At 37.0% G+C, this 18,316-nt stretch overlaps 2 protein-coding genes across 2 annotated transcripts; both read right to left on the bottom strand.

Annotated features, from left to right (window-relative positions):
• Positions 1-565: 565 nt before the first annotated feature.
• LOC112576305 lies at positions 566-7,981 on the bottom strand. The gene is made up of 12 exons (XM_025258661.1): positions 7,842-7,981; positions 6,841-6,975; positions 6,159-6,359; positions 5,739-5,873; positions 5,318-5,518; positions 5,027-5,156; positions 4,674-4,743; positions 3,729-4,379; positions 3,387-3,577; positions 2,558-3,040; positions 1,541-1,896; positions 566-1,056 (listed from the first exon to the last, which is right to left on the bottom strand). The coding sequence occupies exons 1-12, from the start codon at positions 7,960-7,962 to the stop codon at positions 665-667; spliced, it is 3,066 nt and encodes a 1,021-aa protein (XP_025114446.1). The 5' UTR covers positions 7,963-7,981; the 3' UTR covers positions 566-664.
• A 1,953-nt stretch (positions 7,982-9,934) lies between these two features.
• Positions 9,935-17,281, bottom strand: LOC112575923. The gene is made up of 13 exons (XM_025258066.1): positions 17,269-17,281; positions 16,457-16,596; positions 15,573-15,713; positions 14,903-15,103; positions 14,453-14,587; positions 14,095-14,295; positions 13,800-13,923; positions 13,539-13,593; positions 12,600-13,277; positions 12,215-12,402; positions 11,583-12,062; positions 10,654-10,997; positions 9,935-10,347 (listed from the first exon to the last, which is right to left on the bottom strand). Exons 2-13 carry the CDS (start codon positions 16,575-16,577, stop codon positions 9,956-9,958), a joined length of 3,060 nt encoding a protein of 1,019 aa, XP_025113851.1. The 5' UTR covers positions 16,578-16,596; positions 17,269-17,281; the 3' UTR covers positions 9,935-9,955.
• Positions 17,282-18,316: the final 1,035 nt, after the last annotated feature.

Genomic DNA, 18,316 nt, shown 5'->3' with positions numbered 1-18,316 from the left:
GAAATATACAAATGGCACATATTAGACTAGTATAAAAGAACAAAATACTTGCATATAAATATCTTTGTCCTACACATTAATACAAAAGACTTTCGATATGCCGTAGTATAACTTCATACAAGTAAAGAACAAATAGGTATACAAGCATATTCAAATTAATGTTCTTTATAAATTTTACAAATCCAAGAGGCAGATATTTGTACATAGTATATACCATGGGTTATGTCAGCAACACAGGTTGTGTTGTTACTAACTCGTTAACCTAAATACATCAGAAAAGGTATCAAAATCTGACAACAGATGAGTAGTACTCTACTGCCAATGAAAACACTGTTAAACATGATGAGTATATTTTACCTAATGTGCAGTAAGAAAAGTGCCAATACATATTTATAATATTATATTATGAAAAATATATTAATGTTCTAAATTTATTAAAGAAAATAATATTTGTAAGAGTATTAAAAGAATTTGTATAATTTATTGTCAATCGGATTATTATTTTAAAATAAAACATGAACATTTCATAGAAATATTGGAAATGATACAAATTTAGGAAGTAAGTTTAACTTTTAACTAATAAAGTAAAATATTTCTATTTAAAAATGATGAATCCAGCAATGGTAGTGTCTGTCGTTTTCCAGTTCAGTTCTGGACCCCAGTACTACAATAACTTAGGGTGAACCATGATGAGCTGAGAAGTACAACTTGTAAGAGCTCGTAGCTTGTTGTCAACATCTGTGACTTCAGAATTAGTTTCCACGTACACCACGATCTTTCTTCTGATTTTAATTTTTGACAAATCTCGAATGTGGATCGCCCACGCTGTGTTTCTGTCGTCTATACCAACGCCATCTGATACATTTGTGTTGACAACAGTCACGATAATACCAGACTCTCTAAGACCTTTTAAAATACTATGGTGTTCATTGACATCTAGCCCTTGATTTTTGTATTCAAAGAAAACAACAATGTCTTTAAACTGCAGAAGTGATCGCGCTGTCCTAAAAGCAGAAGTGTTTTGAAATGGTTCCATCAGGACTTCCTCTGTTTTCCCTGAGAAGAAAGAAATTTTTTTTTAACCTTTCTCTTCCGATAGAATACTAATGTCAACACAAGAACAAGCAGATATACCTTTTTGTTTCACATGATTATGCCAGATTAGAATTTGAAGTTGGTGGCTTAAACTACCTTTTTACTAAAGAATGATTTATACTTTAAAATACATTGTCCTACCAATTATATCTAAACCAGTGGTTCTTAACCTTGTTTGAGGTACCGAACCCACAAGTTTCATATGCACAGTCACCGAACCTTTCTTTAGTGTCATCACGAATTGTGGGTGTGTCTTGACTTCCGTGGCGCAGGCTCCGCCGAACCCCTGAGACCGACTCTCCGAACCCCTAGGGTTCGATCGAACCCCGGTTAAGAACCACTGATCTAAACTCTCAAATTATTAATATAATTGCTTATCTTTTATGCCATCAGTCTCTGTAGTCCTTTTAATGAGAATCTAAAATTAAGAAATTGCAATATTTACCAGTTTTAATGCAGAGGACTGTTTCGGCAAGAAACTTGCCCACTTGTTGCCCACATTCCAGACCATCAGCTACTTTGACTTTTCCTGGCTCTTTAGACAGATTGTAATAGAAGTGCTTGACGATAGGACCATTTGTAGCGGGTAGATACAAACCCGTGCCACATGTATATGGAGGTAGTTCGATGTTTGCCTTTTTTTCTCTTACTTCTCTAAGCACAGTGGGTGGACAATTAGAAACTTTAATGGTCAGCCAGGTATACTCTTTTATAGAGTTTTCAAGACCGGAACAGGTGATCCATAAGTGGAGGTCTGATGCCAGTTTATGCAGCTCTTCAAAAAATACTTGGACATGCTTTCTGCAAGATGAAAAATAAATTGCAGTATAAATTGATCACTGAATAGGTTTACGAACTTTGCTATCAGTAATAGTTGGGTAAATGTTGTAGGCCTAAGTTTCAAATGCATAGGGAGGCTTTCACACAGTGTTTGGGCATTGTTCCTTGTAAACAAAATCAAGCAAAAATAAAACACATAAATTTAGTAACAAATGAGTACATAATCTTACAAAAAGTAATTAATGTAGATGTAGGCTGTAAGTTTTGTTTTAGACAATCGAACCTGTGAAGACTGGGGCCGTTAAGACAGAAAGCCAAAAGAAAGATGATCTGAAATCGTTGTCCCAATAAACCAAAACATATTAAGCTTTTCTGAAAAAATAAACATTTTCAACCAAGATTTTAAATTATTAATCATCATTAAAAATTAAAACTTTTTCTTAACTAAACTTGAAAAAACACGCCAAATCACAGAAGGCAAATGAACAAAACAAAGAACTTCACATACAAACAAAAAGAAATCAAAAGAAACAACAATGAATGTTGATAAAAATGCTTTTCGAACATAAGCAAAAACAAATAAAAGGACTAGACATTGCTCATAACTATATCTTGCATAGGTAGCAAAATTATGATCAATATTTCATTTGAATATAATTATTTTTAAATAAAATATTGGTACCCATTAAGATGTGCGCCGTCAATGAGGAGACAAACAGGTTTTTCATTCGCTTTCGTGATTATCCTCTCAATACATTTCTTGACTGACTTTATTGATGTAAAATCACATTCATCTTCAACAATACAGTCAGACTTCGTGCTCGTAGTTGAATTCTTATCACGGGGGGTTGACAATGCTGTTAATAGACTACGCAAATGTGTGGAAAGATGTTTAGACGAAGCATCCTTAACTAGAAGTACATCTTGACCACTAGACAGCCACTGACTCCCAGCAAGAGCCAGCATCGTTGTTTTGCCGGAGTTTGGTGGTCCAACAAGAATCACTCGAGGATCATTCAAATGTTCAATCAAGTCAGGATGTAATGTCAACCGTGCATACAAGTCTCCTGTCAGGGACACAGCTTCAGTCAGAGTCTTGGGCAGTTCAAACTGATGGTAGTCATCTGGAACCCGTAGCCTGGACTTAGTGGCCGGTCCGAAAAACCTAAACAGAAACTGTGTTAACTACAGTGTTCTGCAATCTTGTAAATAAAACAAACGGAATGTCTGTTGTTTAATAGATTTCCACTAATCGCTCGGTTTGTTATAAATTCAGGTTAGAAATGTAGTGGACTATGTTTGAAATATGCACGCTACATAAAAATTTTTATTTGTGAACGTTTGTTTTTTCATATTTTGTTACTACTGGCCTCCTATAGAAAGTAAATGTCCCACTTTTAGTATCATGCAAAAGCGGAAGACAAAAAAATGAATAAGGTAAGACAAAAAACAAGAATCGGAAAGCGAAATTTTTATCCTAAAATTTTAATTTTTATAACATTGTTAGTTACCTGGCAACTATGCTGAGATAGTTGGTCATATTTTCACCGTCCTGAGATGACCACTTCCAGTGATTATGTATACTTTTGGTGACATCGTCGCTGACACTCCAAGGAGTAGATGAGTCTGACAGGTCCTCGGAACACAAACACAACTCAGTGGGGTCTTCTACAACTGTTATTCCTAGACATTCACGAAGGTTCTGTTTTACACACACACACACATACACACACGATTAGAATACATCAAGGCACATAGACATTAAGCTTTATATCTCTACATATGAAGACATTTGATTTTTCATGGTACTTGTTAGCAAAATAAATAATTATAATTATGAAATAACACCTCACCTCAACCAGAGCATTCTGTCTTTCTACAGCTTGCCTCAGGGAAGAGCGGGTGAGGTCGTGTAGTATCATTGTCATGCGAACTTTAACCTGATGATCCGACATGAGGTGTCTGATAACACGATCTGCTTTTCTTAGCTGCTTCATCGCTTCAGTGATTTGTAAAACAATCATTTCATCTACTTTTCTTACATCACCTCGGTTCTCCATGTCACCGAAAATTTTGACCACCCCAACCAACACTCCGTGTACTTTATGGACGATGAGAAAGTCAAAACACTCGATGGTATTGTCTTCATCTGTGAGACTGTTAGGCACAGGCAGACGATGTCCCGCATGTTGATGATCAACATTGTTTAAGTAGTCGTCATACTGGAACTGTGTTAAGACAAACATTCCGGTCTTTTCCCTCTCTGCCATGTGATGTAGGCAATGGAGGACATGCTGCATGGCTTGGTCGTGTTTGAGGTCAGCAGGGTCACTCGGGTCAGGGACGTAGACGACTCGACCGGCCACATACTGTGTTTTGTATCGAGTTTTGTTGAAGTAGACTGGTGGCACGAAATAGCAAGAATTCATATAGTTTGGATACATTTCTTTGACTTCCTTCTCAAGATATTCTTGAAATATCTTATTTCTTTTCTCTTCTTCATCCTGAAATAAAATTAAATAATTAATTGTTAGATGCTTATTGTCCTTCTATATTAAAATGTTTTACATAATAAATCAGTCTAAAATAGTTTGAGTAAACAGGACACTATGTTTGATACGGGATGTGTGACTGTGCAAAACATGTTTTATAAGATTAATTTATGCAGTACATGTACTAGAGAAAGTTATACTATCCTTTTTGTTGTTTGTTTTCAAAGTTTGTCATTCTTTAAAAAAGTCTTAACATAAGCTTAGAAATAAAATTGCCATGGCAATGATGTTAAAAAAAATTCTTACATCCAACATCCGGTTACCTTCTTCTTCATCTGAAGCTGAAGGAGTTTTATTCTTATTACACAGGAACTTCCTAAGAGTTCGGAAAAAATGTTTTGACACTTCGTGTAAAAGGTGCATTGCATGTATAGACATCAAAAATTGAATTTATTTAGTTGTAATTTTTTGCATTTCTTTCATATATTATAAAGAAAAGGATGAATGTACTAAGTGCAGCTTTAAAACCATTTTTCTCTATATGTCTTACGTAAGAAAGAAGGTTTTAATGTTTTAAGAAAACGATGAAGGTTTAAAAGTGTCAGGTATTTTGTAACGATGCATGATTAGGTTCATTCGTTTCTTTCTTTCCTTCTCACCTTTTATATTTTAGTACGAAGATCCCAGCTGCTACAGCTATTATCAAAAGCATCAACGCCACAGATATTCCCAGCGCCACAGTATTAGTACTTTGATCACCACTTTGATCAATTTCCTTCGATGCTGAAACTAAATATAAGCTATTTTTAGAGTAAACATCATTGGTTTCTAGTTATATTTATAGAGAGAGATGAAAGTTAGAAGGGCATAATTTTCCATGGCAAAGTGGATATATATATAGGATGTAAAGAGATTGTGCATTTTAGCAAAAAAGAACAAACAGAAAGTACCATTATGAAGGACAGACAGGAAGCAGGTCTTTTGTTGATTATTGTCAGAACCAGAATGCCAACAGGAGTAATTTCCTTCTTTCTCTTTCGTAATTTCCGGTATCCCAAGGGTAAGGTAGGGTGATACCTTGTTATCAAACTGGTAACCATTTTCAACTGTACAACTTCGTTGTTCATCCACCCACGAGCACTCCATTACAGCTTTTGTAAACAACCAAAAAACATAGAAAATAATTAGAATAGTGTGTATATATTATTGTATTTGTTACTGTTGAATCATGACTTTAAAATCGCTTTGTACTTCCTTGTTATAATTTGTTGTAAAAGATTATGTACACAGCACTCATGGTCTACAAAATGCTTCGAGAGTTTGCTGATGATAAAATATTTGTTTCTCTCTTTATAGACAAAAAATTCGTACCTTTCCTAACTTGGCCGCTGTGTTTGTACACAGCAAATTTTGTTTTTCTCTTTCCGATGTCTTCACTAAAAAAGCAGGTCAACCTGGCTTGAAAGTCAGAAGTCTTGTAGTCAATGTTGCATGAGTTTTCTTTTCCTGCAGAATATGATACAGTTTAATAAAAAGTAATAGTCAATAAAATAGTAGTGAAATAACAAGTGAAAATAATAACAAGAAGTGTTTTCGTGTCTTTATATGTAGATTTTCATCAAAGCATGAGTTTTTTTCATTCTTCACAAGTGCAGACTTTTATATTTATCTGACCATAGAAATTATCACCCTTACCGAAAAATTGAAAACTCTCGCTTTTATTCATTTCTGTTGATCGTAAATAAAAGGCTTAAGACAATTCGTGTTCATGGGAGTAGAACAAGAAATTACCGAGCTTGAACTCAAATTCACATGTTCTGAGAGAAGAGACCCCATAGCCAGCCACCTGACAGGCGTACGTCCCGGTGAGTTCTGACGTCATCCGCTGGAGTGTGACCGTTACGTCTCTCCTCACCATCTTGTTGTACTCGACACCACGAGACACATAGCAGTCCAGCGTCCCTCCTAGCCACCAGCAGTCTACAACAGCTTCTACACATTGAAAAGTATTGATAATCATGCTCAGGTTTCTTCAATTTGCCCTGAATCGGACTTATTAAAAAAAAATAATTAAAAACCTAATCAGTTTACAAGCGATATAATAAATCATTTAAAAAAATCAAGTTGTAGCGTAACTAAAGGTTCAAAATAGAGCGTCTTCATCAGATGTTACTTAGTAGTCTGTCTTTAACAGTTTGAATTGTAGTTTTTTAGCATGGAAAAATTGTAAACAAAATTGTGTGAACGAATTTTATTATGTTACAACGGTTATTGACTGTTATATAAAATATATTTCATGCTGCAGCCAAAAATCATTGTAAAACGCTCCAACATTAAGTTTAAATTTAATTGTCTTAATTTGTTTTTCATTAGTGTAAATCATTATTATTTTTTTAAATAGTGTTAATGGAATGGCATAGTCAGTTTTTTTGAAATTTCATTAGTTAAGTAGATATAGGTTTTGTGTTATCACCTGCGATACCAGCTTTGCTGTAGCGGTAGATCGTAAAGTCCTTTTGGGTTTTGCTGAGGTCCTCAGGGAAGTGACACGTCAGTGTAGTGTCCTCGAAAGGCGCCGCAGGCTGCACTTCACATGTTATCTTGTCATCTACAATACAATGAACACGCACCAGGCTACACCTCACATGCGGTCTTGTCATGACCAACAAAACAATCTCATATCAGGTCGCATAATTGTTCACATAATTTTAAACAAGAAAAAAGTTACAATGTATTTCAGATGGCGATAGACATGGTACTTGCACAAACCATTTAGAAGGGTTACAGCCACTAATGTGGGTTTATTTTTTAAGGAAGAGAAGACCTTTATTAGAAATATACTTGTGCATTTATGTCTAATTGTTGTATCCTTCTATTTCAAATGTTACATCATTTATTAGCATTTTTCAGTCTAACAGAAGAGGTAACAACGTCGGTAGTCTCCATCAAATTTAATCAGTTTCTCCTGTTTGTTTTGAAGTAGCTCACATTGGACATGATGATGGTTGGTAATGGATGTCGACACCCTCTCCTATTCAATCTGTTTTCTCCTCTATAACCTCTCAGTTTTTCCCCTTTTTTGTTCTTAGTAGTAATGCCACATAAATCAACATCAGGGGCCTGTGTGGCCTCTGCCTCAAAGACATGAGAAAGTCTCGAGTGTAAATTAGCATGGCTACCTCGCTATTTCCACCGGTCGTGGTTTGGGAATAGTAAGTAAAATCGACTGTATAAGGGCATTTACACACAGAAAGACGATACTCATACAGTAAGATGCATTGCAATATCACTTACGCCCTTTGTATTACGAGACTGAGTAGTTTAATCACGTGTTGTCGTATTATTCCTATTTATAGTTCCCTTAGCTAAATCAATCACACGTAAAATTAATTAAAGCATCGAATTATCAATGTAAACAAAACCATTCTAACAGTTAATCAGCTGGGGATGAACAAAGTCACAAAGCTGGCAAACCTTGAGCGGACACTGCAGTAAACCAAAGAAATGACAGGAATAATGCCAGTAGTACGGTACGAGAGTGAGGTCGAGGCAAGAGATAAAACCTGTGTTGTATAAACATCAGAGCAACAACCATCTTCCTTCCTAGTTATCTGTTGAAGAAAAAGTAAACGAGAAAATTCATATAGACACAATTTCACAATAATGTATTAACACAATACATTAAATTTAGTTGAAACCAGTTTGTGTTAAACATTCTTACCCCTTATCACTCTGAAAAGACTCTAGTAGCGTTCACAGCTGACGCGCTGACTCACCATATGGTTCAGTGCACAGCAACAGGTTGCCGGTGAGATGCACGATACAATTTCTGGAAAATGGAGTTTTTCATATTTTTCGGAAATGTTATACACCCACGAGCGCAGGTTTATTCAGGCAGATGTGCATTTGAAGAGTTCTAACAAAAGCATTTCCATATTTTGTGTGTGTGTGTGTGTGAGACCGTTTTTGTGAGTGCGCGTGCAAGAATCAACCCTATTAAGCATTTAGAGAAAAGTATACTAAAAGAACTGTGTCTTAGTTGAAACAAATGGTGACACCTATTTACACGAGTTTTTAAAAATTCTAAGGCTAGTTTATATATACGTATAGAAATTCATCCAATAACATTAAAATAACAATTGTGAGCCTCCACGACGAACTGAGTCTTAAGTCGCGCGGAACAGTTGTGTGCAAGAGGTCCCGAAAGGTGATAGGGGTCAGTTTGGTGCAGTTTGACTTTTCTTTAAAAATAGATTTCTTGGTTATTACACTATCAGGAAAATACACTGCTATGTTAAAATAAAAGTTAGAAATCGACTTTAAATACGAGTACCCTACAGCGATCCGTACACATTTGACATGAAAATCAAACGCTGTGTCGATACTGTTTCCCTGTCATAACCTCATCATGTTATACCTTGACAGAAAGCGCGGAGTCTGTATGTTCAACTTCTTTAAAGAACGATTCAAATATTAATCGATCAAAAGATTTGTCTGGAAAAGTTTACGAGTAAACAAACCCGGTCGGCCATCTCGACGTTAACCCTTGAACCCGCTTTTCTGAAAATGGCCGCCACCATACTCTCCCACTTCAAACGTGTATAACTCACTCAATGTTAGGGCTAGAGGAACAACGTTTATATCAAACGAAAGTTCAGAGCGTGTACTTTTCAAAAATATGCAATTTGGCTAATCTGTAATTCGCGACCTAACACTCATTTTGTTGTGGAGGGTCACAAATATTTGATCATCTATTCCTGTTATCTTACATCAATTCTATCGTTGATAAATATCCTCTTGCCTGACACAGGCCACCATTCGCCGCATATTTGTAAAAAAAACTAGGAAAATGTGCGTGCACTAGATCAGAATAGCCTTGACACCAAAAACCACAGCTGTTGCCCAATCAATAAGGAAGCAAACAGTCATCGCGCAACTCTCGTATTATTATTATTGCAAGATGTGTAGATGAACCGAGGCAATTTAATTTTGTGTTTTCCTCAAAAGACGTGGCGTGGTTATTTTTAACTCGTCTCCACTATCCGAGTGTTGTTTTATTTTGCTCGTGTAAGCGCGTGCTATACAGTGAGAAGGAGACCCAGTAGGTTGTGTAGGCTGTTTACCTAAAAGGTAAAAATATAATTCCATGCTCATGCCGTTAATATCCAGCTCTGTCAATCGCGTACTCTCTTCTCTCCACCCTCGTCGAAAATAATGACAAACGTACTCGTTGATGACTTTTTTAATGTTTTTTTTTTCAAATAACGGTATAGATGGGCTTATAAAAGATAAACAGATAATATAATCGATCCTAGGTGTCTTGTGCACTTGCGTGCGAGGAACTGTGTGAGCGCGTATCATGGATGTGCATCCCTGTATGTTGGCCAGAGAGCTTGTCATCAAATATTTGTTAACAGAAGTCATTGACTGCATGGTGTGTCTCACAACCAGTAAACACCAATAGTAAACAATATTCAAAATGTTTAAACATTTATGACTTTTTTAAAAAACAGACTACCAAGTAGACGATTAATATGTCTGGTCTAGAAACCTCTCAGTGTCACGTGTAGCAAAGAAGGACGATTCATTTATTTCGGTTTTCGATTCACCACAATCAGCTGAGATGTACAGTGACTGAAAGCTAATACCTTGTTTTCTACATTTTGACATTCAGAACTTTCCACATAAACAAGAATTGTTCTGTTTATTCTGTACTTCAGCAAGTGATCGATGTCCATCGCCCACGCACAGTCATTGTGTTCAACATCAATATCACTTTCATCTGTCACAGTCTGCACTCTGACACCTGAGTTTCTCAGTCCTGTTAAGAAACCGTAGTCTTTACTGTTACCAGAATCTTCAAATATAATGAGAATGTCATTGAAGTGCAGATACAATCCTTTTGTTTCCCACATTGCTGAATCTGTAATATCCGTGTCATTTTCAGAATTATTTTTCTGTAATTTCGTTGTGGCATAATCTGCGAAAGAAAGACATATTTGTTATCTCCACAATAGTGATTAAACACCTGTTTCTGCCTTTAGAAAATTAAGATTGAAAATAGAAATCTTTAAATAACCTAATAACGTTTTTCCTTCTAATAAATACTTAAATTCACCATAAGTTGCATTGTTCTAAGATACATGATGCCGATTGTCACGTGCACAGACAAAATACTGGTATAAATATTAAAAGAACTCAAGAAAACAATTTTAAACGTGTCCGACAGAGTGGGGGGGGGGAGGCTAAAGGGACACGTTAAACATCAACAAGCAATTAAACTTACTGGACTCAGAGACGAGAAGGTGTTTGGTCAGAAAGCTGCCCACCTCCAGCCCACACTCAACACAGTCATGTCCCCAGGGATTTAATAATGAATACTCGTGAAAGATATCGAGAACTGCCGGACCGTCTGTAGGTGCTGGGCAGTGACTTGTATCTTGTGTCTTTGCACGTCCATGGGATTCTTCTGCCATTCTTCTGATAATAGAGGGTGGACAATGCAGGTGGCTGTCAAGGAGCTTGTGTGGGACTGACACTGAGGACATACCCTCAGGACTGCAGCTCACCCACATTCTTAGACTTGAAGCTCGACTTGAAATGATTTCCCACATTTTCTTTACCTTTTCTCTTAAGGTGATAAAATAAAGAAATGCGAAAAGATTAAATGATGAAATGCAACTACTGGGGACAAGATAAATATGTACCTCAATGTTTTCAAAGGAAGTATAATAATTCAAAAACAAGGGCATCTGACCTTTCAAGGATGCGCATACTGTTCACTTAATCTACTCTTACCACTCTATGCGTCACAAATATAATTTTTATCACAGAAAACACAGACAGCAAACTGAAATATAAAGCTTAATTTAAAAAGTCGCTTATGAAGCCTGGCTATATGCAGTACCTTCTGTTTTCCTATTATTTGACTGGTGCTAATTGTACACACGTTTGATATCTTTAAAGAAATCCTACTAATATTAAACATTGATAGATGGCTATTCGCCCAGAAATAATATGCACAGAAAAATATACGTTCTTCCAATAAAAAGGGAGTGGCTAAGATAAAACACACTGTAAGTTCAGTATTCATCTTTGATGATGATGATGATGATGATGGATGATGGATGGATGATTGATGATGCTGCTGCTGCTGCTGCTGCTGCTGCTGCTGCTGCTGCTGCTGCTGATGATGATGATGATGATGATGATTACCCGTGAAGATGTCCCCCATCAACCAGGACACAGAGATCCTTTCCCTCTGCTTTTGTGATCATCTTGTCGATGGATGTTTTGAGAGACATATCCGATGTGAAATCACATTCATGGTCATAAATGCAGCCACGTGTTGAATTATCACTCAAATCAGTTTCGTGCCTTGCTGTCAATGTTTTCAACTGATGTGAAAGTAAGGGATAGCTTTTAGAAGAAGAGTCGTTGACAATAAATACATCATGACCCTCAGACAGCCATCTGTTTCCTACAAGAGTCATCATTCTTGTTTTGCCGGAGTTTGGTGGTCCCCCAAGAAATAATATCGGTTCTTCAAGCAGCTCAACCATGTCCTGAGTTAACATCAGACGTTCGTACAAGTCTCCTGTTAAGGACACAACTTCGGCCAGAGTCTTTGGCAACACGAAGTGTTCACAGTCATCTGGAACCATCAGAGTGGACTGTGTGGCAGGTCCAAAAAATCTAGAACATAATAGTATTGTAACTGTTAGTGTGCTAATGAAAATGTGTTATAAAATTTATTTATCTCTGTTTTCTGCAATAATTGAGAAATTAGAATAATATGAATAATATTAGAATTAGCATAATATGTATTTTGTAAATGAATGTGTTACCTGGCTATCATGCTGAGATACAAGGTGGCTGTCATATTGCCTTTCTCTTGACGATCAACCAGCCACTTCCAGCTTTGCTGTATACTATTAATCACATTATATCCGGTCGTATCCGACAGGTCTTCAGCACACAGACAGAAATCAGTGGGATCTTCGACAGCTGTTGCTTTTAGGCAATCCCTCAAGTTCTGTTGCAAGCACACACACACACATATATAGATACACATAAAGAGAGAGGTCCATAGGACTGACAAATATAAATAATTCAAGTGATAATGAATGTTGAAAAATAGGGCTCTCTATCATTGCATTGGCGGGTCCACATTAATTTGAGTCACAAAATGTATTTAGAAACATTGGTTTGTTAGAACAAATAACACCCTACCTCAACCATTTCTGTGTTGCCCACAACAGCTCGCTGCAATGCTTGTCTTGTCAGTCTCGGTAACATTAAAGTCTGGCCAATTCCTGGAAACGGCTTGTGATCTGACATAAGATGATTTATCATACGAACAGCCTTCTTCAGTTGCTTTACAGCTTCAACAACTTGTGATTCTATGAAATCATCTACGAGTCGCAGTTTATTGTCCACTACATCCGTCGTTTGCTGTACATCTTGGTCCTCGTCACTGACTGCCTTGACCACTCCAACTAATATTCCACGAGTTTGATGAACGACGAGCAAGTCGAAGCAGGCGACACTCTTGTCATCGTCTACAAAACTAGAAGGTAAAGGGAGGCAATGCCGCTCAAAGTCAACACCCGGGGTGTTCAAGTAGTCTTCATACTGGAACTGTGTCAGGACAAACATTTGTTCCTTCTCCTGCTTAGCCATGTGATGGAGACACTGCAGGACCTGCTGCATGGCCTGGTCATGACTGACGTCACTGAGGTCAGCACTGTGAGGTACGTAGATGACTTGGTCAGCCACACACCGGGGTTTGTATCGACATTTGTTGAAGTATAGGGGAGGAACAAAGTAGAAGGACTTAAGCATGTTAGGATACATCCTTTGAACTGTGCTCTTTAGATGCTCCTCAAACATCTTTGTGTTTTCTTCCACCTAAATAGGAGTAAAAGGTTAATTACAAAATTAACTAGTGTCTTTAAAAGTAACAGTCATGTCATTTATTTATGTCGAAGTAGTAAATTTCGTTAAAAATCTTTATTTAAACATTATCTTTTGAACTATTTCTCCTTGCAGTAACAATTAAAATAAAAAAAAATGTTATTCCCACAACTGGAAGTATTCGATTTCTAGATAACACTTTTATTTTGCAAGCATCAGGCATTAGTGATCTATACCTGTGTACCTGTGACTTACGTTTAATATCTTTTGACTTTCACCGTCTGTCTCTGTTGGATGATTAGCAGTTCTTCTGAAAAAAGGAAAGAATCTTTAAGCAAAAAAAACATACTTTTCACTTATATTTTAAATTTGGTACTAGTAGGCCATTAAATGTTACTGTATTTTAACATATCTTGCGTTTATGAAATTAGTAAAACTGATATTTGTCTATATACATAAATCAACATAATTGTTATGTTTAACAGATTTATATAAAATGGCGTCCTTGCTTCTTACTTTTTAAATCTCAGTAAAAAGATGCCAACCGCCACAGTCACAGCCAAAAGCAGGAGACCCAGTAAAAGGCCAATCACCAAATTGTCGTCTACTTCATCTGCATTTTGGGAGTTTCCTTCCGATTCTAATCAAAACAAAATAATTATTACTAATTACTTGCATATTTATGTAAGTATAACTATTGAAGGTCTGTTGAAGCATGCGTTGTGTATATTAATGTAATCTGTATTTTTGTGTTAAAGTTAGATACACTCAAAATAACAATATTTCAAAGAAAAGTATAGTTTAAATTTACCTTCAGACACAGGCAAGAAGCAAGTGGTCTGTTGTGTAATTAAGGAGCCTGCAGGCAAGCAATAATAATTGCCTTCCTTCTCTTTCGTCACTTCCTGTATCCACAGAGTAAGATAGGAGGACACTCCATCTTGTATCTGGTAACCACTGGCAACCTGACATTTTGGATGGTTGTTCTCCCACAAACATTCGGCCAGAACTGTTATTTGCAATCAGAAACAAATCGTTGAATAATAAAAAACAAATTTTGTAAAACCATTGAGCGTTTATGACTCTTTTAGAAAAAAGAGATGTGAAATGTTGATGGTAAGTGTTTTATACTAAATTAAATTAACCTATCACCTGTTCTAATATCATACCTTGTTTGACTTGACCGTAGGTTCTATATACAGCAAAACTCTTTCTTGTCTCTGCGATGTTTTCGTTAAAAAAGCAGTCGAGCCTCGCTTGATTCTCAGACTTGTCAAAGGTAATTCTGCAGGTGTTCTCGGTCCCTTTGACACAAGCAACGAAATTTAAGAATTATTTTTTTCATTGATAAATGATATAATATATTTTTAAATAAAATGTGAACATCAAGACAATGTTGGCTTTCTTAGAAATACATATACAGCAAATATGGAGGTATTTATAGAAGATTAATAGCAGATAAAAAATAGCAAACCAGTTAAAGTAAAAATTAAATATACAAAACAGAATATCAAGCGTACAACATGAAATCTGTCATGAGAAATATGTGTCCACCAATGACAGGAAGGTATGTAAAATATAATTTGAAACCTCTACACTGATGAAGACCTTAACATTACCGAGTTTTAAATGCAACTCGCAAATTTCCAAAGAGTTGGACTCGTAGCCGGACACCTGACAAGCATATTTGCCGGTGTGGGCTGAAGTCACTTGTTTTAATGTTATTGTCAGGTCCTTGCCAACAGTTTTATTGTACTCCACACCATGTTGAGAATAGCAGTCGAGTTTGCCTTTTATCCACCAGCAGTCAATAACAGCATCTGGTGACAAAGTAATTGTCAGTATTGACAGTATTGCATCGCAGTATAACACCTACCTTTTCATGTTATAGATATCGAAGAAAAACCTAATTTGCTCTTTTGTTTTATTAGTAACACTACTTTTACATTTAGCATTATTTTTAAATCAATTTTCAAAGTTTTCTCTTTTAGAATCAGGTCTGTAGGTCACAATAACCATCTATTTAAAAATAGTTACTGCAACCATAATTTACTTCAAAGTTTATAAATCGTGTAGGTATTATTACTAGTGTAGGTCAGTTTCATATACGGCAGTAATATCCAGTACTTGGGCTGATAACATAATAAATCAATGATCTTGCCGAACATTTATTAATGCATCAATACTAAGACTATATATATATATATAGAGAGAGAGAAGTGGGGAGGAAGTGAGAGAGAAAAAAACTAAAAAAAAGATGGACTTCTAAATATACAGTTGTTTTATCACCTGGACTGCCATGTTGAGCATAATGATAGACCGTGAAGACTTTCTTTGTTATACTGAGGTCCTCGGGAAAGTGGCATGTAAGTTCAGCATCATTGAGAGGCAGCACAGGTGACACCGTGCACCTGATCTTGCTCTCTACATCTGCATAAGAAGTAAATGCCTTATCAACAGTTTCTCTGTGATTACATGTAATATGCATTTAATGCTTTTCCACTCTTTCAAATATGACCACAAAGTCAAGAAATAATATCCTACTCTGTTTGAAGAAGAGATGTAGACGTAGAAGTCATCCCAAAGAGTGATGATACGCGTGATTGGTGGATTTGTAGAATGGGTAATGAAGGTCAGAATGTAGATATAAGGGTCTATGTGAATAATCTCATCAGTCATTTGACCTACATTGCTAAAAGTCATTTTAAGGTATTTGCCCTGCTGATAGTTCTTGGGGGCATGAGTCATGTAAGGCTAACGCTTGTTAATAATTAATGCGGAGATACCCAAATATACACGACTGCTTGACCACGTCTGGCAAAGTGATTACATGACAGCTATATATACATATAATTTTTTTTTCCAAACTTCATAAAGCTCTTGCTAGTATTAGCTAGGTTTAAAGGATGCTCTTAGTCTCCAACTTTGTTTATAAAAAAATTAAACATTAGGAACTTGGCCAGAACAGTCAATTATACAAGATGTAGATAAGCCTTTACTGTTATGATTAAATTGTTCTCTATAAGCAAATACATACAGTAAACTATATAATAGACCGTTTGCTGTCTATAATAAAAGTGCTGATCTTATTATCACAATAAATAAAAATTAATAGTGACATCTTCGAAATCATGATTTGAATGTGGAAACAACTGAATTTTGTGGTTACTAACCTTCAGCTGAAAAAATAACAGCGGGGACAAAAACCAGCAATATGAAGAATTTTTGTGTGAACGACCAAGCCAGAGAAAATTCTGAGAAATTGTGTTGGAGAAAATCCAGCCTTGTCGTCATTTCGATACTCTGTTTAATTCTGGAAAGACAATAAAGCTGTACGAATGATTTTTATCCAACGGTATATTCCAGTCCCACAAAGCAGTTGTCTCTAGGCCAGAACAGTAAGTTAATAGAAAGATAGAGGATGAGAAAGTGAATGGAAAACGGAGATGGCAAACGACTTTATATTTTAGCTGTAAATATTTTATTTGTTCAACCTTTCTAGCATAAAATCAGTTATCTGAATTATTTTCTGTGTTGTTAGCTGTTGATTTGTGCTCAAGAGTGGAACGAATTACATGTGCGGGAGCGTGCGGACGTGCAATGCGATCGAGTGGGTGACTGAAGAGTGAGTGGAAAGTGTGAGTAAACGAGTAAACTTTAAAAGGCACCCTCCTTTTCCCTCAGGTTGATTAGGCCGCGTTCCACTTCAAACACAGAAATCTTCACACCAAAGCAAACTCAAATGTTAGATACATCAACAGTTCTGCTTAAAAAAGACTTGAATATTGGATTGAACAGATGCGCAAACTTTCTTTCTTCTATCACAGTCCATTCGAGAAATAGGTCGTGAATTAACCTTTACGGAAAGGAATGTAGACGACCCTGAGGCAACGTGAAGAAATCGAGTAAACATAGCTGATAATAAATGCGACAAAACTTTGGGGGGCGAAGGGTTTGACTAGATAGCAGAAGGTGGCAGAGGTACCTCTTCTCGCTCCCCTCACGACTTGACGCCTATTCACCCGATGTCACACGTCTGCGCGCACTCAATACTCTCTTCCCACTCACGTGCGCAACAACATCTGACAACACGGTTGTGCACAGAAAATCAAATTATTAGTGTACACACAAAAGAGATATACATAAAAATCACCTTCTAGCCAGGTATCTCCAGGTAGCTTAGTTCCGACTTCAAGATAACAAAGTCGCCCTCACCTTCCCAGGAGGTAAACACCTGCCTAGTCACGCACACTCCTGGGAGTACGGCAGTGTCACTGGCGACTGACTACCCCCTAGACCAGACCTGGGCAAACGCCGGCCCGCGGGCCGGATCCGGCCCGCCTCCTGTCTCTGACCGGCCCGCCCGCTGGCCGCTCACCAGTAAATATACTATATATACAGTATTGGGTAAAACTGAGTTAACTATATTAGTCCGGTCCTCTAGAACCATCCCAGTTTCTCATCCGGCCCCTTGGGAAAATTAATTGCCCACCCCTGCCCTAGACTGTCAGTAGTAAACAACTGTAGAACTGCCTTGGCACACGACTGTCACTCATGGCAATGATCACTGCAGGTCACACGCTGCTATCTAACACAGTTACCCCAAGTCTCGAATTTGCAACCTACCGATCCCCACGCCCTGAGGAACTGTATTCTCGAGTTCTTGTCTCATGTCTACGTCGTGAACAAATGCACGTATCACACAAGCATGTCAGTCGTTAAAACGGACAGAAAGGCTTCCCCTATTGACCGTTATAGACCTATAGTTACAGTTATTTACTTAATTATTTTGTTGTGGCTTTGAACCAGGCTGGTTCGTCACAATAAGAACGATACAACTACTACACCTGTAGCAGTTTACCTGTAAACACTTAAGTAAAACCGTTACAGCTTTAGGGCGCCATTTGACATATTCTGTTGTTTAACACCCATCGTGAATTTGAAGCAGCTGCATTTCTAAAATGGTACTTGTTTACAAACCTTGAAACAATAGAAAGGCGCAAAAATTAATGTCTTGTAAACTACCAAGCAGG

The sequence above is a fragment of the Pomacea canaliculata genome, linkage group LG11, assembly GCF_003073045.1.
Source record: "Pomacea canaliculata isolate SZHN2017 linkage group LG11, ASM307304v1, whole genome shotgun sequence".
NCBI lineage: Eukaryota > Metazoa > Mollusca > Gastropoda > Architaenioglossa > Ampullariidae > Pomacea > Pomacea canaliculata.
Note: the sequence above shows the minus strand (reverse complement) of the source record. Positions and strands in the feature narration are given on the sequence as shown.